The sequence below is a fragment of the Lissotriton helveticus genome, chromosome 6 (assembly GCF_964261635.1).
Source record: "Lissotriton helveticus chromosome 6, aLisHel1.1, whole genome shotgun sequence".
Taxonomy (NCBI): Eukaryota; Metazoa; Chordata; class Amphibia; order Caudata; family Salamandridae; genus Lissotriton; species Lissotriton helveticus.
This window is the reverse complement of record NC_136067.1, coordinates 1,083,979,090-1,084,006,125: the sequence shown is the minus strand read 5'-3', so window position 1 is coordinate 1,084,006,125 and position 27,036 is coordinate 1,083,979,090. Positions and strand designations below refer to the sequence as shown.

The 27,036-nt window shown below is 52.1% G+C and overlaps 1 protein-coding gene across 1 annotated transcript in view; it reads right to left on the bottom strand.

Annotated features, from left to right (window-relative positions):
* The window catches only part of NUP133 (nucleoporin 133), a 1,231,428-nt gene that overhangs the window by 267,491 nt on the left and 936,901 nt on the right, over positions 1 to 27,036 (bottom strand). Inside the window, exon 21 of the mRNA XM_078648729.1 lies at positions 3,514 to 3,649. Coding sequence (XP_078504855.1) covers positions 3,514 to 3,649 — 136 coding nt within the window. The remainder of the gene's footprint in view (positions 1 to 3,513; positions 3,650 to 27,036) is intronic.

Sequence of the window (27,036 nt, the reverse complement as noted above, 5' to 3'; positions counted from 1 at the left end):
GTCTGGGGAAGAGGAGGTGCTGTCCCTGGTAGGGTTCATCAGCAGGTTAAAGTCGCCCCCCAGTACCATCATATCAGTGTCTAATCGCAGCAAAACATCCTGGAGACCCTGAAAGAAGGCAGGGGAGTCTGAATTGGGGCCATATATTCCAACAAAGGTGATCTTGAAGCCCAAAAGTATCCCTGTAACTACAACATACCTGCCATCCACATCAAAGAGACTGTCTGAGTGCACAAATGGGACGCGTCTATGTATCAATATCGCCACCCCCCTTGCATATCTGCTATAGCTAGAAAAAAATATGTGTGTGCCCCAGCCTTTTGCAAAGGAGGAAGAGTCAGCCCCCGCCAGGTGTGTCTCCTGCAGAAATAATACATCCACCCCGTGTCGCGCTGCGTAATTTAGAACTTGCCGTCCCTTCCTCGTGTCATTTAAACCCCGGACATTCCAAGACATGAAGGTAAGTCTGGAAGGACCAGACTGCTGCCCTATCTTAGCCATTCAAACCCGATGGAATCATAGTAAAACATGTGTGTGCAAAACCGCCGCCTCCCTCCCACAAAACAGGCATCATCCAAAGAGAAAAACAGTGCGTGTGTACAAATAACAGAACCAAAGCGTAAACCAACCCACCCCAACCACCCACCACCCAGCCACTCCTTAAGCCCTAGGAGGCTTTTCCCACCCTCACGAGAATAACCAAGAGCAACAAACAATAACAGTTGTCCAACAATGTACCTGTAAAATAAAGACAACATAAGAGAAAAGTACAGTACGGCTCGCGCCATGGGGGTAGGCGACGCTCCGCCATGCGAGAACCACAATCGGGGCAACATTCAATTCTCAGCAATTACGTAAAGCACTGCAAAAAAAATAACAGCATTGTCAGATGCATAATACTGAGGTAAATAGCCTGTCATGAAAAAGATGGGGCGGAGACAAGTCAACCCTGTCCGGTTTCAGTAAACAGGTCAGCACTAGCCTGCGAGTCAGTGTGTGGCGGAGATCGTTGTGCATCACCTGAGTTTCGAGGCGACCCTCTGTTTTTGTAGGCTCGACAAAATTCCTGTGCCTCCGCAGGGGAATCAAAAATGCGAAACCTGCCATCCACGTCTACTCTGAGCCTGGCGGGATACAGCATCCCATAGCGTAACCCCAGTTTGCGCAAAGCAGCCTTGACACCAGTGTACTTGCGGCGCGCATCTTGGACCATGATTGTGAAGTCCGGGTAGAAAGAGAGCACGTCCCCATGCCACCTAACTTCGCCCGCCTCTCTGGCAGCTTTCAGCGCCGCGTCTCTATCCCTGAAGTTCATGAGTCTGGCTATAATGGGTCGGGGCGGCAGGCCCGGGTTAGGCCGGGGCCCCAGCGATCTGTGTGCGCGCTCCACCACGAAGCCAGTTGTAAATGTGTCTCGGCCAAAAAGTTCAATCAGGAGGTGTTCCACAAAAGTGTCAAAGCGTCCGGTTGCTGTCGTCTCCGCCACACCAATTATTCGGATATTATTGCGCCTACTGCGCGCTTCTAAATCCTCGTTCTTGATTGCGATGTCTTTAAGGATCTTTTCCACACGTTCCAACCTCTTCAGCGTCGATGCAGCTCCATCCTCGATGTCGGAGACTCTGGATTCCGCCAGGTCCAGGCGCCTATCGTGCAGCTGAATCGTCGCGCCCATGTCCGCCATTTTCTTTTCGAGGGTATCGAAGCGAGAATCCAAGGCCTTGAATCCAGCCCGCATCTCACCCATCATCTCAGCGACCATACCAGCGGTGTCCTTCGCCGCCGCCTGGCCCCCGGTGTCCGCCTCAGCTGCAGGCGAAGCCGCAGATGCACGGGGGGCGCCGAACTGAAGGTAAGTCTCTTCTGGGTAACATCTTTCTTAACCATGTTGGAAGTGATGGCGGGCAAAGCACCAGTGTCACAGGACCCAACGACAACTGCGACCAGCCAGAAAGTCGAGCACAGCGTCAGGGCACCCCGACAGCAGGGCGTTCAGGTCGGGAACAGAGGATCAGGGGTTCCCGATATTTCCCCGCACTAGGGCTGAGTCGCACCGCAGGAGCCTCAGAGACGCCAAGGCAGAGGAACGTAGGTCGACGGGGAATTAACCCGGCTGGAGCAAAGCGTCAGAGGCCCTGCGTAGGATGTAGAGCCAGCAGACGGCCGCGGCAATCCCTGAGCAGCAGCCGGCAGGTCCAGAGCCCCGCCGGGACAGGTAGCAAATGATGGCGTAGTGTGGGGACCAGGTGTGCAGGTCCTCGAGGCATCAGCAGCACAAATGGGCGAAGGTACGCAGGTCATGCAGCCAGCGCCGGTCTTGTGAATTTGCACAGGCGTTCGAAACTCATGGCCAGCCTCATTAGCAGGAGATCAGGAGAGTGTGCAATTTCTGGGTCTGCAGGGGGACAGACGCGGGTCTGCGGTGCACGTTACCGGTGGGGGCAAAGGTGACGGGCCCCCACCGTGTGCAGCGAAGCGTGGCCGACCGTAGCGCGCCTAGCAGCCCGCCGGCCGCACCCCCCGCCAATCACCCCCCAACCTCGGAGCCCGCCTCCCGCACCCCCCGCCTGCCGCCGCACTTCCCGGGCAGTCCCCGAAAATCGAGGCCCCGGCTCCCAATGCCGGACCAGGCCGCAAGTGCCGGTCGCGGACCGAGGGGCCGCGCCTCCAACAACGGACACCACCGGGGCCGAGCAGCGGACCCGGGAGAGCACAACGGCGACCCCAAGGCCGAAGGGGACAACGAGGAGGCAATCAAGCAGACTCACCAGGCGCTCCGGCGCTGCAACGTAACGGCCCGCGAGGCACAGGCGGCCTCAGCACCCCTCAGCTGTTCCGCCCGTCTACTCCGTCCCCCTTCCTCCAGACTAGGCAGGCTGCATCAGGTGGCGTTAGGGGTCAGTTGTAGGCATATTTCGTCCCCCTCGCAGTGCCGGATCTCATGCGAACGGCCCCGTTCCTCTCTCGCCCGGCGGAGCTCTACATTCAGGCGGCCATTTCGTTCGCCTGCGTGGCCACGCCCCCAAAGAAGCATAATTAATAAGGTATGGGGATCTGGCATAAGCATGATCATTGTGACTGCACTAGCCAAGAGGTGACAGTGCCTGCATTTGTCATTCAGTTTCCCAGGCTAAAACACATGCATTATCATATGAACTATGGTACAAGGCCCTTGTTAACTAGTCTAATCTCAGATGAATAATGGCGAAGTCAGTTTTCTAAAAATACACCTCTGTTGCTTTGATGCATATATGGTGATAGTAGTTGTAGAGCGACTGGAGTACAATTTAAGCACAGAATTGGCACAAACTAGCAGGAAGGTTAGAGCCCAGAAGATGACAAAAGTGGAGTGAAGTGGGTTACCCACCTAGGAAAGATGTCCAGTAGGCCTGCAAAATATTTCAACCACAACATAGTTTGAAAAACAAACAATGTAATCTCAAGAGGGCTCTACAATTCTTGCCCTTTAAGCGCAGGTTTCTGTTTTTACATTAATGCTTTATCAGCTCTTACCTTCAACTTTCACTTGTGTAACATCCTCTGGGAAACTGGATGCCAGTGCAGCTAATTTACTCAGGCCCAACAAAGTTTTCTTCTTTGCAAAGTATCGGGTTTCCAAATTCGCCAACGTCAGTAGTGTTCTGTGAGCCTAAAGTGAACTTACAATTAGCACATTGTACAACAGGTTGGTGTGATAGTGTCTGTGCTACAGGGCAGAAACTGTAAATGACCCTAAATTACACTTCCTAATATCCTTGAAGTAACACTGGCAACAAAATCCATAATATCACTTGCTCAAAAGTTCAAAAGCAGCTCTTTCACCCATGCTTTGCAGAAGCGCTCATCGTTCATCGCAGCCAAACACTGCAGAAATCAGAAGCCCAAAACAAACACGAAAGCAACATTACCGAAAGCTGGCAAATTACAACACTATTTTTGCAGAAATACTGCCAGAGAGCTAAGCTACAATGGCAGAGATCAATAAACACAATGGAGGAACACCCATCCGAACCTCGTGAAGTACGAGTTACTTACCTTCGGTAACGATGTATCTGGTAGAGACTATTCTAGCAGCAGATTCTTTAACGTAGAATTATCCCCAGGTGTGAGACTGGATCCGGAAAACTTTTTGCCACAGCATCCTTGCGTGCCGAGGGGACGGCATCACGCAACTCCGCCCAGGCGTTGTCCGCGTACCTGACGTCAGAGAGGTCACATAAGTCCCACTCCAGCGCGCCTACGTCAGGTTTCTTCGGAGAACTTTTCCGCGCCACAACGTGGAGCCAGCAGGCAAAACTGTGAGAGTATAGGAACAGTGTTGCAAAGAGCGGAAAAAGTGGAAAACGGAATGGTGAGGAATAAGCAGGCGGAAGCAGACAGGGAAGCCCAAGGTCACCCAGGAAGAACCATCCAACGCTCCGCAGGGGCAGACTGCTCCCGAAAGGGGTACAAGAACACAAGAACCAGATCATCCCCAGGGAGGAGAGGTAGAACTGAATGCAGGGCCCACTGGACAAGGATGACTGTCCCACTAAAGCGCCAAGAAGGCACAATGGTACAGAAAGACAGTAGGTCGGCACCGGCAAGCACAGCCAGATGCCAAGAGCACCACGGAAGGATGCACTCCGGGCAAGCCAGACGACAGCCGAAGACAGAGAGCAAGAAGGAGGAGTCTGCACACACAGCCCAAAAAAAAGTGGAACCAGATAGAGCCAAGACACCAGGCCAACGACAGCAGGCCAGACCAGGCGAACAGCGCAGTGACCCCGGAGAAGGACACCCCGGGGCGCAACTCAAGCCATTCCAAGCCATCAGCAAGAGGATCGCATCTGCAACATACCGTAACGCCACGTAGGCCCGAAGGCGACCACAGCTCCCCAGCGCATGACAGAGCTATATAACAGTTACCACTGCCCCACATAGGGCATGTTACGTCTTAAGACATGGGAACCTCTTAGGAAAAACGTCCGCAGCAGAGGACAACAGAAAATACCTGCGGAAAAACCAGTAGAAGGCTTGTCAAGCAGCCAAAGAGAAAAAACCAGAAGGCCTAGTCTCAGGGCCAGCATGGTGTAGAAACCCAAAGCAAAGACACACAGTCAATATGGGCCGGCCAGCAGCCAACAGAACCACAGTCCCAACAAGGAGGACTCGAATGCACAACTGGGGCGACCCGCCCCAAACGGAAGAACACCTCCCAAAAACCAGATCAACTCACAGGTCACTGACTGGGAGGAGGAGGAGGAGGAGGAGGAGGCTGAAGCCCAACCAAAAATCTCTGAATTGCCGAGTTCGCAGGGGCGTGGAACAAAAGAGCACCATTGAAAGGAAGGTCCACCAGCCATTCCTGAACGTTCTCCGGGAACACACTGTCCCGAAGCCAGGCATGGCAACGAAGTGCAACCGAAGAAGCCATGGCACGACCAAGCAACTCCGAGATGTCCAGAGCGGAGTGAAGAATAAACGCCGCCAGCTCCGGGCCAACTAATACATGGTGCCTCAAATCAACACAGGCACCCTCCTGAGAAGTGGCAGACATAAGGGACTTCATCGAGTCCCACAAGCAAGAAGTGGCCCTAGCCAAAAAGGCACAGAGTGTTAAGGGCCCTCTGAGCCGCGCTGGTAGAGGCTAATATATTGTGCCCCCAGGAGTCCAGCCAGCGGGCCTCCCGTGACGGGGGAGACAACAGCGGCGGCAGAGAGGGAAAGGCATTCTGCAAAAGAGGGCCTCTGGAAGAGGGGTGAAGGAAAAGACACACCGGATCACGCGGCACCAGAGGGTGGTGGTGCAGAAGGTGTTGGGGCACTGGGTCCTCCGTGGCAGGACGGCCCCAAGTCCCCAAAAGAGAAGAATGGAGTGTACCTTCGAAGGGAAGCAGCAGCTCCCTAACACCAGAGCCCTGATGGAGAACCTCCAGAAAATGATCCGCGGGGAAATGGGCAGCTGGATCACCCATGCGTAAAATTCCCAAAGCAATGGAAACAGCGCGAGCGAAGGCCGCACCCGCCTCCGTAGGGTCTGCGGTGGGGAAAGCAGCTCCTCAGTAGGCAATGGCTGCAAGCTAAGGAGGCCGTCCCCCAAGCCCAGCGGAGGAAGGAAGGGCCAGGTCCGGAAAGGAGGAAGAGGGACCGAGGAGTGGGGGACCTGCGGCTCCTCCAGCGAAGACCGCGGCGACGGCAAGGAGCCGTCCTTAGACAACGCCGGGGAAAAGCCACGACGCGTCGGCAAGTCTCCGGTGAGGAGGACACCAGCAAGCGACGAACGTCTGGAGAAGAGGTGTCCGAGGAGGAGTCAACGGCCCGACGTCGGCCTGGCGCCATAGAGTCCGTAATCTGAGGCAGGACATCGTCGTCCGACACCAGGGAAGATGCCGGAACGACCTCCTCCACAGCGCTAGGCGCAGGAGACCGGGGCTGGGCCGGGAATTTTGTGCGGCGAGGGAACGGCGTCGACCCGACCTCCGACGAGGCAGCCGCCTGCGTGGAGGGGCGAGAGGGACCCGGGGAAGGACGAGGGGTCTCCCGCCAACCTCGGCCCGTGATGGGACGAAAGCACAAGTTACTCACCTTCGATAACAATATATCTGTAAGAAACCGTAGTTAGTGTTAGATTCCTTACCTTAGAATATCCCCAGGCGTCAGACTGGATCCGGAAAGTTTTGCATAGCAGAAACCCTGCGCGTTGGTAGGCGTCGTCTGCGGCTCCGCGTCCGTCGTCGGCGTTGGGATGACATTGTCGGAGTACTTAGACGCCGCCCTCGCGCGCGGACGTCAGTTCTTATACACAGCGTTTCAACGCCAGGAATGCAGAGCCATGATAAAATCCGACAGTGGTGCCATGAAACTAGGGCCCTCAAAGGCAAGAACCTTAACCCTAGATATCGGTTCGCAGAACGGGGAGGATGGGTGGGGCGGTAAGGAATCTAACACTAACTACTGTTTCTTACAGATATATCGTTACCAAAGGTAAGTAACTTGTGCATCTGAAAGAAACAGGTTAGTGTTAGATTCCTTACCTTAGAATAGATACCCCAGCAATACCAGCCCTGGTGGTGGGTCTGCGAACCAATGATCACACCAGAAAGTCCTGGAGAACAGAACGGCCGAAAAATCCATCTCTCCGGACTTGTCTGTCCAGGCAGTAGTGTCTAGCAAACGTGTGCAGCGAGGCCCACGTAGCTGCCTGACAGATGTCCTGCAAGGGGACTCCCCAACCCAGGGCAGTAGTAGCCGCCATGGCCCAAGTGGAATGGGCCCTCAGCCCAACAGGAGGCTCCTTTTTAGCCAAAGAGTAGCATACCTTAATGCACAACACGACCCACCGAGAGATGGTCCATTTGTGCACCGCCCGTCCCTTCTTAGCGCCCAACGAACCAACAAAGAGCTGGTCGTCCACCCGGAACTGGCGTGTGTGGTACAGATAGAATGAAAGCGCACGTTTTGGGTCCAGATGGTGGAGCCTCTCTTCCTCTTTCGAGGGATGCGGAGGCGGAAAGAAGGTGGGCAAGGTGATGGACTGCCCGATGTGGAAGGCTGTGACTACCTTGGGCAGGAAAGAGGGACGCATTCTCAAGACAACTTTGTCCGGATGGACAGAAAGGAAAGGAGGTTTGGAAGAAAGAGCCTGGAGCTCACTCACTCTCCTGGCAGAGGTGATGGCAACCAGGAAGGTAGTCTAAAGTGTGAGAAGACGAAGAGGGCAATTGTGAAGTGGCTCGAAAGGAGCGCACATCAAATAAGTAAGAACAAGGTTCAAGTCCCACTGAGGCATCACGAAAGGAACAGGAGGAAACATGTGAGTGATGCCCTTCAAGAATCTATTTACAACAGGGGACTTGAAAAGAGAAGGCTGATCAGGTAGCCTTAAAAAGGCTGAAATGGCAGAGAGGTAGCCCTTAATAGTGCCCAGAGCAGAGCCCCGCTGGGCAAGAGAAAGAAGAAAGAGGAGAACCTCTGAAAGGGGGGCAGAAAGGGGATCCACATCCTTTGCTGTGCACCATGCCACAAATTTGTTCCACCTGCAGGAGTATACCGATTTTGTGGAGGGACGCCTGGCTGCCAGAATCACATCACAGACTTCAGGAGGCAAGTCAAATGGCCTCAACTGTTGCCGCTCAATCTCCACGAATGGAGGTGGAGACTGAACAGGTTCGGGTGGAGGACCGTCCCCTGCTGCTGTGACAGAAGGTCCTCCTGCAGAGGCAGATGAATCAGGGGATCGACTGACATGCTGAGTAGCTCTGGATACCAGTATCTTCGTGCCCAGTCCGGAGCCACAAGGATGACTTGGGCCTGGTCGCGCCTGATCTTCAGCACTCTGGGCAGAAGTGGTATAGGCGGAAAAGCATACAACAGACCGCAGCTCCACTCGCAACGAAAGGCGTCTCCGAGCGAGGGCTGCCTTGGAAATTCCAACGCGCAGAACTGATGACATTGCGCGTTCTCTTCGGTGGCGAATAGATCTAACCAAGGCTCTCCCCATCGCTGAAAGAGGCCTTGCGCACCGTCCGAGTATAGACGCCATTTGTGATCCATTATGCACCGGCGGCTGAGTTCGTCCTCCCTGCTGTTCAGGGAACCTGCCAGGTGTTGAACCACCAGGGTGACGCCCTTGTGTTCCAGCCATTGCCAGAGGTGCAGAGCCTCCTGACAAAGGGTCCACGACCCCACCCGCCCTGTTTGTTGCAGTACCACATGGCGTGGTGTTGTCCTTGAACACCTGCACTACACTTCCCCGGACAGAGGGAAGGAATGCCTTCAGTGCGAGTCGGATCGCCCGCAGCTCTAGAAGGTTGATATGGAGCCGGGACTCCGCCAGAGACCAGAGGCCTCTGATCTCCACCTCTCCCATATGGCCCCCCCAGCCCAGGAAGGACGCATCCGTCACTACTACGTGCTCCGGTTGGGGTAGGGATCTGCCGTTGACCCAATCGCGGTCCGTGAGCCACCACGTTGCAACTGTCTCGCAGTGCCCTCTGAGATCAGGACGGGGTCGGACAGGTTGCCCTGAGGCTGGGCCCACTGAAACTTCAGGTCCCACTGCAGAGCCCGCATCCGCCACCTGGCGTGATGCACCAGAAGGATGCAGGAGGCCATCAGCCCCAGAAGCCGCAGCGTCAACCTGACCGAGACTCGGGATAAAGGCCGAAAGATCGGAATCAGAACCTGAATATCCCGAACCCCCTAATCTGCGCAGATGGGCTGCGACCACCGCCATCACTTTCGTGAACACCCGAAGGGCGCTGGTAAGGCCAAAGGGGAGCACGGTAAACTGAAAGTGCTCGCGGCCTACCGTGAACTGCAGGTAACGCCGGTGGGCCGGCAGGACCGGGATGTGAAAATATGCGTCCTGCAAGTCCAACGATACCATCCAGTCTTCTGGGTCTAGGGCAGCTAAGACCTGAGCCAAAGTCAGCATCTTGAACTTCTCCTTCCGGAGGAAGCGGTTGACGTTCCGCATGTCCAAGATAGGGCGTAGGCCCCCTTTGCCCTTCTTGGGAACCAGAAAGTTGTGGGAGTAACAACCACACCCTACTTCTGGCCCAGAAACGCGCTCGATGGCCCCCTTGGCCAAGAGGGCCGTAACTTCCTCTTGCAGAAGTTGCAAGTGATCCCCCGACACGCGGTGGTACTGCGGTGGCATGGCTGGAGGGGTCGCCTGAAGGGGAGGGAGTAGCCCCTTCGGACGATTTGCAGCACCCACCTGTCCGATGTAATGGAGCGCCAGTGGAGGAGGTGATGGCGAACCCTGCCCCCCACTGCGTCGAATGGGCCTGAAAGCTCGGACTAGGAAGGCTTTGAGGCGGATGTTGTGGGGGCAGAAGTGGACTGGCCTCGCCGCTGTCCCCTGGCACCGCCACGGTGGTTACCACGTCCGTCGCCGCGCTGGATGTTAGTCTGCGGCCCATGGCTGGCAGGACGTGAGGGGGCGCCCCTTCCTTGGCCACAAAAGGAGCAAAAGGCAGAATTTTGCTGGTGCTGGCCCGACAGGCCCAAGGACATGGCCGTTGCCCTGGAGTCCTTGAAATGCTCAAGCGCACTGTCTGCCTTGTCGCCAAAAAGGCGACGGCCATCAAACAGCATGTCCATGAGGGAATTCTGGACATCAGCCGAAATGTTGGCGGACCTCAGCCAGGCGTGGCGGCGAACCGTCACCGTCGTGGAAATCGCCCTGCCCAGCGAGTCCGTGGTATCCAACCCACATCGGATAGAGTACCGTGCTGCATCCCGCCCTTCTGCAAGGGCTTGAGCGAGTTTGACCTGGACCTCCTCCGGGCAAGCTGGCAGTACGTCCGCGACCGTGTCCGACAGAGTGGGTATAACGGCCCAAAAGGCAAGCGGTGTTGACCGACCGCAACCCCAGACTAAGTGAGGAGAACAGCTTCTTACCGAACTGCTCATACCTTTTGGATTCCCGATAAGGGGGTGCAGTCGGGAATGCGGTCTGGGAGGCCGATAACCAGGCTCTTGGGGGTGGGGTGGGGTGACAGGAAGCTAGGGTCGCCTGGGGCCAGGCAGTGGCGCCTGGCCACGTTCCGATCTACAGGGGGACTTGTAGCGGGCCTGGACCAAGTGCCCAACAGTACGTCAGTAAGGGCCTCATTAAACGGCAGTAGAGGCTCCGAAGAGCTTACCTGCGGTTTAAGGACCTTGGTGAGGAGTTTAGGCCTCACGGCCGAGACGGGGAGCTCAAGAACCAAGGCCTTGGCCTCCCTCGTCAGCACGTCCGGGGACGGCGTCGGGGGCGACACCGTGGGCGTCCAGCGGCGACGCGGATCCGGACCCGGTGGGGCCCTGCGGCGTCGGGACCGGAGTCGTCAACGGCGCCGAAGCACCCGGACCGCTTGGGCTCCCTGTCGGGGCCGCGGGGCCAGAAGGCGCCACAGCGGGACCCGACGGAAGAGAGAGCGACCTCATGGCCGTGAGGATGGCATCGATTTCCTCCGGCGTCGCGTTTAGCCCAGGGACCGGCGGGTATGGAGCTGGCAGCGGCGCCTGCGGTGCCGGCGGACCCGCGTGGGTGGAGTCACCCGAACCCCCGGCTGCATCGCGTGAGCGTCAGGGGGAGTCAGAAGAGCGATGTCGTCTCTTCGACTTCTTGTGCCTCTTACCTGAGGACTTGTAGCGCGACGAATGGTGTCAACTTGCCGAGCATCGATGACTGTGGCCCCGCGACCGGTCCTTCGACCTCCTCCTCGACCTGGACCGTGAACGGCGCGGGCCGACTGCCGGAGCTCGAGGCGCTTACGGGACCGCTCGCGCCTAGCCTTCGACGTCAAGACCTGGCAGTCAGGGCACGACTTGTCGTTATGGTCGGCCCCAAGGCAATACAGGCACCGGAGATGGGGGTCGGTAACCGACATCAGTCGGTTGCAATCGGCACAGGGTTTGAACCCAGGCCTCCCTACCGGCACCGATAGTCTTACGACTCGAAACAGGATCAAAAAGATCAAAAAGTTAGTCAAAAAGTGACTAAGGAGTACTGCTTTTTCTGGATCTGCACTTGCAAAAGAACTGACGTCAGCACGCGAGGGCGGCATCTAAGTACTCCGACGACGTAATCCCGGCGCCAACGAGGCCGACGACAGACGCGTAGCTGCAGACTACGCCTACCGACGTGCAGGGGTACTGCTACGCAAAACTTTCCAGATCCAGTCTGATGCCTGGGGATATTCTAAGGTAAGGAATCTAACACTAACCTGTTTCTTTCAGATAGGGCCCTCCGCCAGCTCCTGTGGCGCCGAAGCTGCGTCACCTGGGACGAGGCCACCGCCTGTCCCGAGGACCGAGTGGGACCCAGATTGCACCCCCGAGTCCCACTCGGTCCTCGGGACAGGCGGGACCCGAGTCCCGGCGACCTCCTGCGACACCACAAGGACTCCCGCGGGAGTTTGCGGCGAAGCAGAGGTGCCGTGGACTGAAGGAGGGACCCCCGAAGGGCCGCTCCCCAACGGCACCACATCCTCCGAACCTGGATCCGAACCAGTCGGCGCCGGAGCCGCCGGCAACGCCGCGGAGGGCCCCGCACATTGCAAGGGATCCGCTGACATCCCAGGGAGAGAAGAAGGAGGAGGAGGAGGAGAAGCCAGCGAGGCCTGCAAAGCCGCCGCATATGTCTCGATCTGGGCTGTAGTCGCCCCCCACACCGGGAAACGGCAGATAGAGGGATGACACGCAGGGACGCACCACCCGCGGAGAGCCCTCGCCCCCAACAGGCAGAGAACCAGCGCTCGGGGACAAACTGGGACACTTACCGACAGGTGAGCAACGCTCTTGCGGCCTGTGAGAGGGACGATGTCGAAGACTGAGGCGACGGTTCCGGAAACCTTCCGCAGGGGCCAGGTGTGGTGACGACATCAACCTGGACATGCGAGCTGAGAGAAGTTTCATCCGGCGCTCCCGCCGGGACTTCGGTTTCATCTGCTGGCACGCCTCACTATCAGTGGAGTCGTGGTGTTCCCCCAAGCACCACATGCAGATGAGGTGAGGATCCGTCACCGACATCTGGCACGCACAAGACGAGCACATCTTAAAGCCGAAAGGCATTCGCACACTGTTCCCACACACAACGTAATAAGCGAAAGGGAAAGGCCTGAACAGGCCAGGAGCACGATCCGGATCCGCGTTGCACGTAGAAAAGGAAAAAACTGACGTAGGCGCGCCGGGGTGGGACTTATGTGACCTCGCTGACGTCACGTGCGCGGACAACGCCTGGGCGGAGTCGCGTGATCCCGTACCCCCGGCGCGCAGGGATGCTGTGGCAAAAAGTTTTCCGGATCCAGACTCACGCCTGGGGATAATTCTACGTTAAGGAATCTGCGGCTAGTAATCTCTATCAGATACTAGGACTACACACTGCAACGCCTTTCATGGAAACCATAACCCTACAGTCTCAGTAACACCCTCTCACAGAAATACACACATAATGAAAAATGCCCCAGCTATCGTAACGCAGTTTTACTTCTATTAAGGACTCGAAGGCAGGGATTATGCTTTACTTTCTCCACTTTATTCAACAGCAGCCCTTCTTTATTTTTTAAAATAGAACCACAATTCCAATGGAACACTTGGAATGGTAAAAGCAAACGATGTGTCAACAGTCCCAAAATCCAATAGATGTCTAATCAGCAGTCAGCATCGCCACGATAGTCCTTCACCTCTGTCACCAACTCCTCTTTCGTTGCACAAGTCACGCCCTAGCTCTTTTCTTACAAATCCTGTTTTCCATTCTCTGCTCCTGAGAACGAGAGAGAGAATATCAGCCAACAAGAGCATCCATGAGTAAAGGCTAACTAATACCATTTCTTTGACTACCTACAATTCTACACAATACACATGATATGCATAACCAAACTCTGCTGAGTTATTAACCCTACACAAGATTACAGCAAGAGAATCCAAATCTAAACTTACTAGTCATAGGGGGGGGTTCCCAGATAATTACTCCATGTGTGGGACAATCCTCGCCTCGGAGTCCTTAATAGAATTGACACTTTTCGTTATGATAGCGAAGAAATGTTTTATTCTATGTCAGGAACGGAGGCTAGGATTAAGTTGGTTAAACCTTACGACCAAATTAGACATATCCGGCGCTGGCTTCAAACAGAACCTCTTAAAGGTAGAACCAGAACACCATTCGGCTGCGTTCATATCTTCCAGACAGGCATCTAAACTGAATGCCTTTGAGGCCATTCCTCCACGGGTGGCGTATGCACCAAAGGTGCTAAGGTCTACTTCTGCTTCCTGCATCACCCAACGTACCAAACGGGCTATGGTCGGGGAGGAACTCGCTTTATGCATCATCTTGAGAGCGATTAGGAGTGGACTCTCACCTGGGGGGCGAAACTCCCCTGACATCTCTTCGTAGGCCTTAAGGCACTGGACTATGCACAGTTTAGGATAATTAAGGAACGCTGGGTATTCTAGAACTCTGGTATTACATTATGTATGCCAGCTCAGTGTAAAAGACCCTCACAAGAGAGAGAAAGACCTTCCTATAGTGTAGGGCTCACACATCTGAAACCTACTGCATGATACCGTACAAAGCAACATCGCCAGCTTTGCTGAGAGTTCTTCCCTTGATAGGAATCTATCAGTTTGCCATGATAGATAAATTTAAAAACCTTAATAATGCTTATGTTACGCTACTCCAGAGGCAAGGACAGCCTAATACCCCATAGGAGCGTACACACAAACTGGTGTTCCCCTACCAGGGGCCTTTCCACTGGCAGACGTCCAGCCGAGATAGTTGAACTGAAGGTGTTAATTGACCGTTATGTCATACCTTTCTGTGCCAAGTTGGCCATAAAATTCAAAACTTGCACTAACTCAGTGCTCACGGGATCGCAAACCTGTCACACACACCAACGACCCCATCTTTTCCAAGCTGACTGGTTTCATTGATGGTGCTGTCTGACCATGCCTTTGACAGAAGGTCCTCAACCTGCTCCGAAAGTCCTGGGAGCGACCATCATCCCATGTAATCCTCCACACCATCAGGCGAAGCAACCCTTCCAACAACATCTGATGAGGAGTCTGATCCGGATTGAGAAGGAGAGAGTCTGAAATAAGGGGAGAGAGATTGGAAAATCCCAAGAAAGTTTTAAGAATCAGAAACCAGACTTGCAAATTGGGGTGATCAACACGACTTCCGCTCTTTGGCGTCTGATCTGGGCCGAAGTCCTGGTGATCATCTTGAACTGGGGAAACGTATAGCCCTTATCCGATTTCCAATCCTGTAGAAAGGCATCTGTGGCGGCCGCCAGAGGATCCGGCCTCCAACTGAAGAAATTAGGCAGTTAATAAACCAATCTGGAGGCGAACTGGGTCACTGAAAAAGGATTCCATCGGTCCTGGAGGTAGGCAAAGACCTCCGGGTAAAGCTTCCAAAGAGTGGAGTCCCAGAAGTGGCGGGATTGCCAGTCCACCACCTTGTTTTTCCTGTCCTGGGAGGTATTACGCTGTGATCGATATTTGATGGTCCAGGCAAAACTGCCAAAAACTGGTTGCGAGAGTTGAGAGGACCTTGGACTGAGTGCCCCCCATGTAGTTTATGTACTGGACAGTTAAGACACAGGACTGGATCGCGTCTCGCATCCAACAGCAGAACGCAAAGGACCCTTCCAGAAGTTCTACACAGTTTATGTATTACTTCTGTTCTTAAGGAGACCACATCTCTCCAGTTGAAAAATTTCCTGCCTGACATGCGAGCAAATGACTCTATAATGAGATACGGAGCGGAGCTGAAAATTACCCTGCCGTTCCATGCTTCCATATGTGAAAGCCACCATAGGATCTCTTCGTGTGGGTCTTCCGAAAAGACCACCAAATGGAAATAAGGGAGTCCCTTCCTCAGGTGTGTCGCCTTTAAGTGTTGAATTCGCTGTAGTGCAAGGGGCCCGGAAAGATGGCCTGGATGAATGAGGAGAGGAGACCCACCAGACGGGCAATCTGCCGCAAGGACACTTTTTGCCTGGCTAGCATTTGCGGCAACTCGTGTCAGATCTTGGCTACTTTCCTCGAAAGAATACTTAGCGTAAGTCTGTGGAATCTATGACGAAGCCCAGAAAAACTGCTCTTTGTGCTGGAGACAGAAGGGATTTCTTCTTGTTTATGACAAAGCTGAGGCTTTCAAGCAGGGTGACTGCCATTTGCAGCTGGGATGACAACTGGCGGGGATCTTGTGTCAGGAGAAGCATGTTGTCCAAATAAATAATGACGTTACAAAGAAAGGGTAAACCCAATAAGTGTCGCTGGGACCTGGGTGCTAGCGAGTACAGAGGGAAATTGGTCCCAGAAAGCTGTTAATATGCAAATAACAAGACTAAATAAGAGCAAAAAATGAAAAACGAATGAAAACAATTTAAAGGAACATTGTTATTTAATCACAATGCGTCCAAGCAAAATATATTGGTACACACATGATTATCATCATAATATGAGAAGTGCCCTGTTAGGGTAGGGGAAAAGAAGGGCAGTGTCTGTGAGGGGAAATAGGTGCAGGATTTGTACGGTGAAGGTCAAACGACCTTAATCACAACAGTTTCTAAACCTGGCTTTCAAGTAGAGCCAGACATATATACAATTGATGTACAGAAAATAACATTATGCCATGCTTCCAAGGTAGCAGTTTAAATCACACTTAGGGTAGAGGCTGGCAAGTGGAACGGTTGTCGACGTTTCGACCCCACGACTGAATAGGTGCAATGGAACCTTAAAGGAGGGTCTTCCTCAGGACAGGGGTGGGGGCGTAGACTTCCTAGAGCCGGAGAAATTAAAAGGGAAAAATCAGACTTCTACATTGGTCAATTAAGATCCATATATCTAAGCAACATGGTGGTGGAAAAGGAAAAACAATAATAAAAAACTAACGTGGGTCCTGAGATCACACACGAGTCCAGGAGCAAGACCGTAAATTCAATTGGAACGTTGCTGAAAAGCACTACCTGCAGTAGGGATCAAAATAAACAAAAGTGCAAGCTAGCGATTAAAGCAATGCAAGCAAACTATAAAGGCACAATGGCCGTGATCAAACCGACAAAGGAAAGAAACTCAGAGGATGGGCTCGGAAAGTCACCGTCCCCGTTGCGGCTACATGGCAAAGAGCCGACTCGGCACAATAAATAATGCCGTAATGGAGGGAGGCGCTAGGGGGCGCACGGCGGAATGGCTGGGTAGCTACACAGCTCCGCCAGACGACTCAAGGACACACATGTTAAGTGTCCGAGTTGGCCACCCCTAATGATAGCAGACGCAAAATCGGTGGTATGAAGATCCCGGGCACCGACTAGCGCGGACACCGGCTGCGGAGCGGTGCTTCCTCGCTTATAAAACGGTGAAAATCGCGGGAGCCCCGGACAGGATCCCGCAAGATGGCGGCGGGCGCCAAGTGCGCTGAACAACCTATGCAACGTTAGGACCCCCACAGCCCTGGCGACGGCATTTACCATCAACGCCAGGTGAGAAGTATCCGTGAAGGTGCGACCCGGATGGTCATTTGGGGACAATAGGGTAAAATGCCTGTGCTCCGCTGACTCGCATTTCGACACGGCCCCTTTAATTGAGACGGACCGGTCGCGCTCAAGATGGCGGCGCCCATTTGCCAGACGAGGTGCGCGAAGCGGTAATAAGCAGCGGAGTGCGATCGCACATATCTGCCAGGGAGGAGGACTGCCGCGCGCCCATAGAGACTGCCTGCAATTGCGGTATGCAGTGGGAGGAGAGCGTGATACACCTGGCAGGCTGAAACACGCATGGAAGACGCGGGTAAATGACCTCGGCGGCCCCTCCCCCCCCCTGCTGGCGTGTTGAGGATTCCGGCGGTCCTGGTCTGGACGTGTAGTGAGGTGTCTCTGCGGCCATAACGAGGGGAGAGGTCGGAAGGGACAGTGAGAACAGGGCGATCAACAGCCAGTACCCGAGGTCCAGAGAGATAGACGGGTGGTCGTTGCCCAGTACACCATAGGAGATTTCAGCGCAGCCCTCTCAATCTCACGTGGTGAAACAAGTCATCGTGCCATGTGGAGGCGTTACCTAACGTGGCCCAAGATCTCTGGCAAGTAAGATGCCCTCTAACATTTGGAAATAATCACCCCCAGCACTACACGGAGGAGAGGTCCTACCACACGCATCAGTGGCCACAAGAGTACAATAGCCCTGCCGGGGTACATGATGGAGGTATTCCCATCTCACACACGGGCATGAGAAGCAGCCCTCAAGCGGGAAGTCACACATCTGAGAACGAGTGTGAGAGGTACAGGGAAGCTGGAAGCCCAAGGAACAACGAGGTCTTCCACAAGAATAACTACAAGGAGTACAGCCGCAACAGCGTTCATCAAACCCACAGCGCAAACGACGACACCGCAGTATAAGAACCCCCCGACTCCACCAGTAATGGGGAAGCCAGATAGGCAACAGCCGAAAATCTCCTTTGACAACAGGAAAACGCCGAAAGGCACGGAACAAGCGCCAGAAGGAGAGGGAGCAATGATGGCGGAAACTACGTCCACCATGGAAAAAATATTGCTGTCCATACAAGCTAATGTGCAGGACATTAACGGTAAATTAGACAATCTTACTTGTAGAATGGACGGGATGTCGAGCAAACTGGAAAAACATGATGAAAGACTGGATGAGGCCGAATCGAGAATATCAGCGGTGGAGGACGAATCACACGCCACGACTAGCAAATGCACGGGTATGGAGCGTATTCTGGAGGTGATCAAGGCACGGGAGGAGGATTTGGAAGCCCGCTCCAGACGTAATAATGTACGCATAGCTGGCCTGCCGGAGACGACCAACACGGGCAAAATGGAGACCTACATTGAGCAGCTATGCAGGGACATTTTCGGGACAGAAGCCCTATCCCATATCTTCATAGTGGAAAGAGCCCACAGATCGTTGGCACCCAAACCTAAAGTTGGAGCGACACCAAGGCCAATTGTGGCGAGAATACTCAACTACCGCGATAGAGACACGATACTGCGTCTTGCGCGCGAAAAGGGCAAAATCACGCACCAAGGCAACAATCTAGAGTTCTACCCGGATCACACCATGGCGGTCCAACAGGCGAGGAAAGAATTTGCATCTGTAAAAACTAAACTCAGGGATCTGAACGTGAAGTACTCCATGCTGTACCCAGCGAGGCTCCGAGTGACATGGAAGGACAAGATAGTGATACTACAGACACCGAAAACAGCGCAAGACTTCGTCAAAAAAATCATACAACACAACAAACAACGTGTACGCGAGGAGCAACACGAGGACTCGGACGTGGCGGAGTGACTCTGCACGGACAATGGCCCTGCCATGTGAACAGCCATGCTCCTAATCCGTTGATTTCATCTCCACAGCATATGATATTTGCAGCCTTGTGCTCTGTTGGTGCAAGGGCAGGTGAACGGGACAGGCCTTGAGGAGGACGGGATAAACATCGCATGCGCCTGAAGGCTCTTCTCCTCTCAGGCCCGGATAATGATATTTACTGATATGAGCATGCAGGACACCTGAAAAGTTGGAGGTGAGACATTGAACCTCCTTATGTTGAGTCGCGCTGTGGAGGTGCAACGACGGCACAAGACCACGCACAACGGAGCTGGCTGAATAGACATTGCCGACCCGGCCAAGTGGGCGAGGACTGGCACCGAAGGAGGGTAACGAGTATGAAGTCGAATACTGCCAAGTATTGTATGTTGTTGTCCGGGGTCAGCGGGGGAGGGATGAGAAGGACACGAATATTACACATGGTAATATAATCACAATGTGAGTCGTCTGCATCCACTACTGTGGGTGTAGAGTTGTGCCCCTGGCGGTCCTCCAAAAGGGTAAACCCCACCAAAGTTGTTCACAGAGTACGGTTAGTTGTTAAGGTTTATAAATGGGTCAATGGCTTCGGCAGAATTGGGTTGCTGGAGTGGGTGGGGGAGGGGGGATGAGGGGGGTTGTTGAAGTTTTGAGACTGAGACGGATAACACGAGTGTATTTATGGTGTGATGATGGGCTGGGAACCGGGGTGGTACCCCTAGTTTGCGGATGGGTATTGCGGTGCCATGTGGTGCGAGATGTTCTTCCAATGTCAGGATTGACAATTCACTCTCACTCATGGCGCAGGTAACAGGAGGCCGCAACAAGAATCACATTAACCTCTTGACATGGAATGTACGGGGGTTGACTCAACCGAAAAAAATTCGACAAGTCTTCGCTTACCTGAAGAGGTGGGAAATAGATGTAGCGATACTACAAGAGACACATATTGCGCCACACACACGTGCTCAGATTGGAGGTAGGTGGGCGGAATCCTCCTACATGGCTAACTACTCCACCTATGCGAGGGGGGTGATCACACTGATACGGAAAGGAGTGAACTTCACAGTAGATAAGGTGATCTGCGACGCATGTGGTAGATATGTCATTCTGACAGGCACACTTAGGGGTCAAAAGATAACACTTCTCAATGTATATGGCCCCAACACTGACACCCCGGGCTTTTATCAGGAACTATGGTCACACATTCAAACATTGCCAGATACTCACATAATCTGTGGTGGGGACTGGAACGTAACATTGATGGAAGGGGTAGACCGCTCCTCGAACTCCCTAGAACCACATAAACATGCCAGGGCTAAGCTGCTTCACATGATTTCAGACCTGTCACTGACAGACATATGGAGGCTCAAATACACAGCTGAGCCGGGCGCGACACATGTTTCTGCGGCTCATAACAGCTGGTCACGTTTGGACTACTGGCTGGGGTCGGATGCCATTGCATTGTGGACGACGGAGATTAAAGTCCTGCCAAGAACTCTGTCGGACCACAATCCTGTGAGGCTGACACTGGCACTGCCGAACTATATCGCTCCTCCCTTTCACTGGAGATTTAACTCACGCGCACTCACAGACACGGTCTATACAGACACTATCCACAAAGCGATCAAAGAGTATTTCCTAATCAACAAGCCTACAGTGGAAGACCCGGGTCTTTTGTGGGAAGCATTCAAGGCCACATTACGTGGGGTGTGCATGAGCACGACGATTGGCATCCTAAAAGATATCCGACGACAAATTGCACGATGTGAAACACGCATGAGGGAGCTAGAACAGGCTTATGAAACCACGCACAATGTCGCACACCTGGGCGAATTAAGAACTCTACATTCCGAACATCAGTCGTTTGTAGAGGACGAAATCAAATACCTTGATAGGAAGATTTCAGCCAGATCGTATGGGGAAGGTGGCAGACCAGGCAATAGGTTGGCAGCCAAAATCTGTGAGGGTAAGGGCCATAAACCTGTTTTACGTGTTAAGGCAAAGGATGGGTCGACACACACACAGGCTACTGCCATTGTGGAGTGCTTCGCTGGAGAGTACGAGGAACTGTACAAATCAAGGCCGATTGCATCCAGAGAAGACACGTTTACCTATTTAGACGATGTGGCGATAGGATGGCTCTCAGATGGGCAGAGGGAAATGTTGGCATCACCAATAACAGTTGAGGAAGTAATGGACATAATCACTTCTCTTCCTAACGGTAAAGCACCGGGCCCAGACGGGTTTACTAATGAGTTCTACAAAAAGTATGCTGACCTCCTTGCTCCACACATGGTGAGCATGTATGGTGCAGCGTTCGAGAACTCGGAACTCCCACCAACATTGCGTGAGGCAGCTATCATAGCGCTCCTTAAACCCGGTAAGGACTCGGAGATATGTGAGTCTTACAGGCCACTATCACTTATAAATACTGACTCTAAAATACTGGCGAAGTTACTAGCGACACGTCTGAAGCCGCTTATGACGAGCTTGGTCTTGCCAGATCAGGCGGGTTTTATACCTACACGATCCACTACCCACAACACTAGGTCGTTATTTGCATTATCTCATTATCTCCAGCCATCAACCAAAGCTGTGGCGGTCATGTTAGATGCCGCCAAGGCTTTCGATTCCATCGAATGGGATTATTTACTCACTGTTCTGCTCAGAATGGGGTTCCCCAAGCGATTTGTACAATGGGTCACAATAATATACACTAATCCATGTGCAAGGGTGCGAGTTAATGGGTATGTCTCGGAGGTCTTTAAGATTCAACGGGGCACTAGACAAGGGTGCCCGCTCTCACCACTACTTTTTGCACTAGCACTAGAACCTCTAGCTTGCATAATAAGGCAAAACTACAAGACCTCGGCATTGCAATTCCCATCCAGACCTCTGCATATCTCCTTGTATGCGGATGACATGCTTTTGTACATACGCGACCCTAACACCCACTTAAATCCAATTATGCGAGAATATATAAAATTCGGAGGACACTCCGGATTGACGATAAACTGGACCAAATCCTCTATTATTCCTTTAACAGACACGACGACCTCGCACGATACGGACTACCCATTGGAGTGGCAGTCAGAGCCGGTGAGGTATCTGGGCGTAATGTACCACAGAGATCCTGAGGTGGTGATTAGATCGAACTACGGCACGGCTGTGTCCAACTTGGACGATAAAGTGTCGCGCTGGATACAACTGCCTCTGTCATTAGCGGATCGAATAGCAATCGTAAAAATGAATATCCTGCCGAAGTTACTGTACCTCTTCAATAATATCCCTATTGAACCACCTACGGCAGTTTTTAACAACATCAAGTCCCTGGTTTTAAAACTGATCTGGGCGGGAAAACAAGCACGCGTGCCCTTACAGACACTCACATTGCCATACAACAAGGGGGGTTTCGGAGTACCTGATTTTCTGTTGTATTATTTATGTGCTCAAGCACAATACGCGGCATACTGGTTCCACGAAGTACCATATTTAACACACACGGCCATTGAACAAGGAGATGCGGCGCCCATCCCGCTGTCATCGATGCTCTCACACACGCGCCCACCTCTGCACAATCGCGATATTAACACAATTGACACCACTGTTAAGGCTTGGAGGAAACTGGCAAGATTAGCGCACAAAGAGCCATTATACGCACCAGCGATGCCACTGCCTTACCACCAGGAACTATCAGTTACAGGGGAGAAGGTAGGACTGTCGTTATTGCAACAGGTCGGAATTGGGACGATGGGAGACATGTTCCATGAGGGGCACTTTGTAGAAACAGACGACATGGAGTATATTCGGAATAAAACACCACTGTTCCTATTCACACATTACCGGTTAAAACGGGCCATGCAAACATTCTTCCCCACATTCCCGGAGGAGCCGGAGAGCCTGGACTCCCTCCAAATGATCCTCACTTCTCAAGACACCTCACACCTGGTGTCTAGATTATACACAACAGCGCAGGCTGAAATACCAGGGGCGGGGGACAGAGCAAAGGAAAGATGGGACAAGGTACTGGAGACTTCACTAACGGAGGAGGAATGGCAACAAACATGCGCGCTAACACAAATCCTAACACCAAACGGTAATTTACGTATTATTCATTATAAATTTATTCATCAGGCATACTACACGCCGGCGCGTATGTATAGATTTGGCCTTCAGGATAATGACAGATGCAAACGGTGTAATGCAGGGGAGGCAGGGTTCACACACCTGGCATGGGGCTGTGCAGCGATACAAACCTATTGGGGGGAAGTCACTACTACGCTGGCTGCCATGTTGGGAGTGGAGATGGAATGCACTGTTCGTGTTTGTTTACTGGGAATTATCCCACATTTACGGGCCACAAAGCGTAAATTTTGTGCGATAGCGCTGTTATTGGCCAAGAGGCAGATCGCACAATGCTGGCATAGCAAACACAAACCCACAACGAGCAGGTGGATACTGGATATGACCAGCTGTAGAGACAAGCTACAGACTTATGAGGAAGAGTTACCGGCAAGATCTAGGCCCAAAGACTTCTGGTGCTATCTTACAGCATATTTACTGTCGCGGAACACAGACGAAGAGGGTTGATTGGGAGGTGGTTTTGACGGTGGGTCTCAGTTCAGAAGTGGGACCCCCGGGGCATGGTCCAGCATCACTCCACGACATGTTGGTACTAAATTGACAGAATTGTAGACGTCTCAATGTTCTTTTGTTCCAATTGTGGATAGTTCTAAGTCCACAACTGTCGGGTTACTATTGAAACTGAAAATTTATGACCTTATGACCTGCAAACTAACTGATGAGTTTCTATGCACTGGGCTGATTATGATTGTTTCATCTCTTGGAAACGTGTATAAGATGTTTTAGCAGCCGGCCCCAGGGTTGTAGGCACATGGCTGTGTATATCTGACTACGTGTAATAAAGGTCTTAAAAAATAAATAAATAAATAAATAAATAAATAATGCCGTAATCCTACGGAATAGAGAGAGACTCGTAATTAGCAATAACACTCAACCCGAGCACAAGGATTAATGTGCGGGCAGAGGAACAATATGAGAGGAGAGAGCCATACTTGCGGGCTGGAAATCAGTAGTCCCGGGGGCGGGGGCTGTGGGTCCGGAAAAGTAAAACAACCAGAGGAAACGCTGGACGGGATTTAAAGCGATCCTCAAGAAACGCGGTGTGCACGCCAGCCGTCTCACGCTGGATCCGTGGAGCATGATAGGGAAGACATACTCCGTACGCCCGTCGTCAGTAAATGAGTGAGATAACAGATGCGTTCTAGCCCGTTGAATGGAGCGAGGGTATGCCGAACTATCTTTTAGTAATAGGGACCTCACCACCAACAATGAAAAAGTCAGCAAACCTAGCCGGTGGAATGTTAAAAAACGCACCGTCCAGAATAAATTCATAATGGAATCGAATTGGGGCATATTACGAAACCATTGCAAAAACAGGGATCTCCATAGTCAGTGTCTAAGCTGAATCACATCGTAAGGATGTGGGGGTAAAAACTCACTACGTGTGCCAGTCACATAGGATGATATAGTCATGGTCCAAGTTATGATTGAGTAGGACATCTAGAGATATTTGACAACACTATCTATGGAATGACGTGGAAGTCCCAGGCACGAGGGTCAAGACGTCCCATCGTAAGGATGGTATTTAAAGGAAATGTGGGGGTACAAACTGCCTACGTGTGCCAGTCACATAGGATGATACAGGCATGGTCCAAGTTATGATTGAGTGGGACATCTAGAAATATTTGACAACACCATCTAGGAAATGATGTGGACCTCCCCGGCACGAGGGTCAAGATGTCAGTACAGAATAGTTCAGATCAGTAGTGAAGGCAGTGTAGGATAACCGCATAAAACATTTAGATTCGATGGTATTGGTACCTCATATTGTATAAATAAACAAGAGATAAACAGCCCAACTCAAAGAATAAATTAATAATCCCACAATGTGACCTTGGGTAATATGATTGCTAAGAGAGACATTGCTCAGTTGTGGGGTGCCCAAAGGCCACCGACAGTTCTGGTGTGGCAACAAAACATGGACTGGTGCATGTTTCGGGAAAAGACAGTGTATGTTTCCCGTGGCACGCCCCGCAAATGGGGGAACATTTGGAATCAATGGAATGCATACCGTGGTGGCATCTGTACTCCCCCCCCCCCCCTTCGGAATTGGATACTGACCTGTTGTCCTCCCAACCTGATGTTTCCTCCACGGGCATTTAGATATCTTGTTTCTTCCTGGTCTCCTCCCCCCTCCCCCCTTTATCACATACTTTTGACATCTGATTTGACTATGTATCCCCCCCAGTGCCGACATGACACAACTGTAATGTATTGCCTTGTTTTCTGTTTTTTTTTTCTTTCCTTGTTTTTTGTTCTTTTGCATTTAATAAAAAGATGTTTAAAAAAAAATAATCCCACAATGTAGTAGCGTGTACCCCCCAAACATGAGGGTAAAGACGCCCACATAAGACAGTTAGAGGTTAGTCAAGCAGGAGGTAGAGTGAAAGACAGATAGGAAGGTCCAATGGTGTTTATCTGGTTCTAGGGGCAGAGTGTTGCTAGCTGCGCGTAGCTGCTGTCCATTTCATGCAGACCATTGGTTATTGAATTGAAAAGAAACATCCATTCAGATTCCCGAATGTCCAGTATCTGTCCAATGTTACCTCCTCTAGGTCCCAGCGTGGCTTTCTCAAGGACATTTGAAGTTGTCAGGGGCATGGCCAGCATTCTTGAAATGTTGCACCAGCGGTGCGCCTGCTACCTCACAGCGAATGCGACTGCAGTGTTGTAGTATCCTGGCCTTGATCTTCTGTTGGGTCTGGCCAATATAGATGAGATCACAGGGGCAGATAATCCCATATATGATGTTGCTCGAGTTGCAGTTGGTGTAGACTTTCAAAGTAATCTTATGGTTGTGATGATTGAATTCCTTAGTTTGAATGGTGGTAGGGCAGGCCTTGCATTGCCCACATCTATGGTGGCCAATGACAGGAGGTAGATTCCATAGAGACAAAATCGTGGTAGGTGTTGTGGGTTCCAAAAAGGATCGGACCACATGGTCCTTGATGCTCCTTCCTTTTTTAAATGAATGCATGGGGGGAACATCCTGTAGGAGATCATCGGAGATAAGGTTCCAATGCTTGTTGATTACTTTTTTATGGCATTGCTTTTAGTGGAGAATGTCGCGACACAAGTCAACCTCTATTCTTGGGTGTTCTCACGGTCTTTCGGTTGGAGTAGGGTCTCATGGACTGAGCCAGGCACGTTTCCTAGCCTTCTTCACCAGTCTTTTGGGGTATCCGCGCTCCATCAAGCGGTCAGCGAGGTCCTCTGATTCTTCCATGTAGTACTGTTTTAGGAAGCAGTTCCTGCGTATTCGTAAGAACTGCCTATATGGCAGATAATCCCTTAGGCCTCTCAGGTGGTGACTGTCATACTGAAGAAGTGAGTTACGCTCGGCCGGTTTCCGGTAAAGTGTTGTTCGTAGTTCGTTTCCATCAACATAGATGGTCAGGTCGAGGAAATCAATACTCTTTGCATCTGAATGAAGTGTAAACTGGATATCAGCAAATTGTTGGTTCAACCAAGTGTGTAAAGATGCCAGCTGGGAGCTGTCGCCGGTCCAGATCAGAAGGATGTCATCTATGTAGCGCATCCAGAGCGCCACATTGGTGTGGAAGGGATTCAAGGTGTTAAAATTAAAAATGAATTCACTTTCAAATACCGCCATAAAGATAATGGCTAGGTCTGGGGCAAGGTAGAATTGATTTTGAAAAATGAAAAAGTTCCTCATCATGGCAATCCGCTAAGAGGGAAATGATGAAGTCTGTGAGTACAGTAACAGGTGCAACCTGTTGATCCAATGCTGTTGAGGCGACTCCAAGTGCCATTTCTTGGGGGATGCTGGTATATAATGATTTAATATCACAAGTGACTAGAAGTTCCTTGTCTTGGTCAAAAGGGTGTCCATCTACAATGTTGATGGTCTGCATTGTGTCACGTAGGTACGTAGGTGTTTTCTCAGTAATCGGCTTGAGGAAGAAATCAATGTACCTGCATATTGGCTCCAACATGGAACCGCAGCCCGACACAATGGGGCGGCCTGGAGGCTTAGCCATGTCCTTGTATATTTTCGGCAAGGTATATACTGTAGGCAGTATATCCGATCCGATGGTAGTTTTCTGTAGCTGACTCAGTCATTGAGTT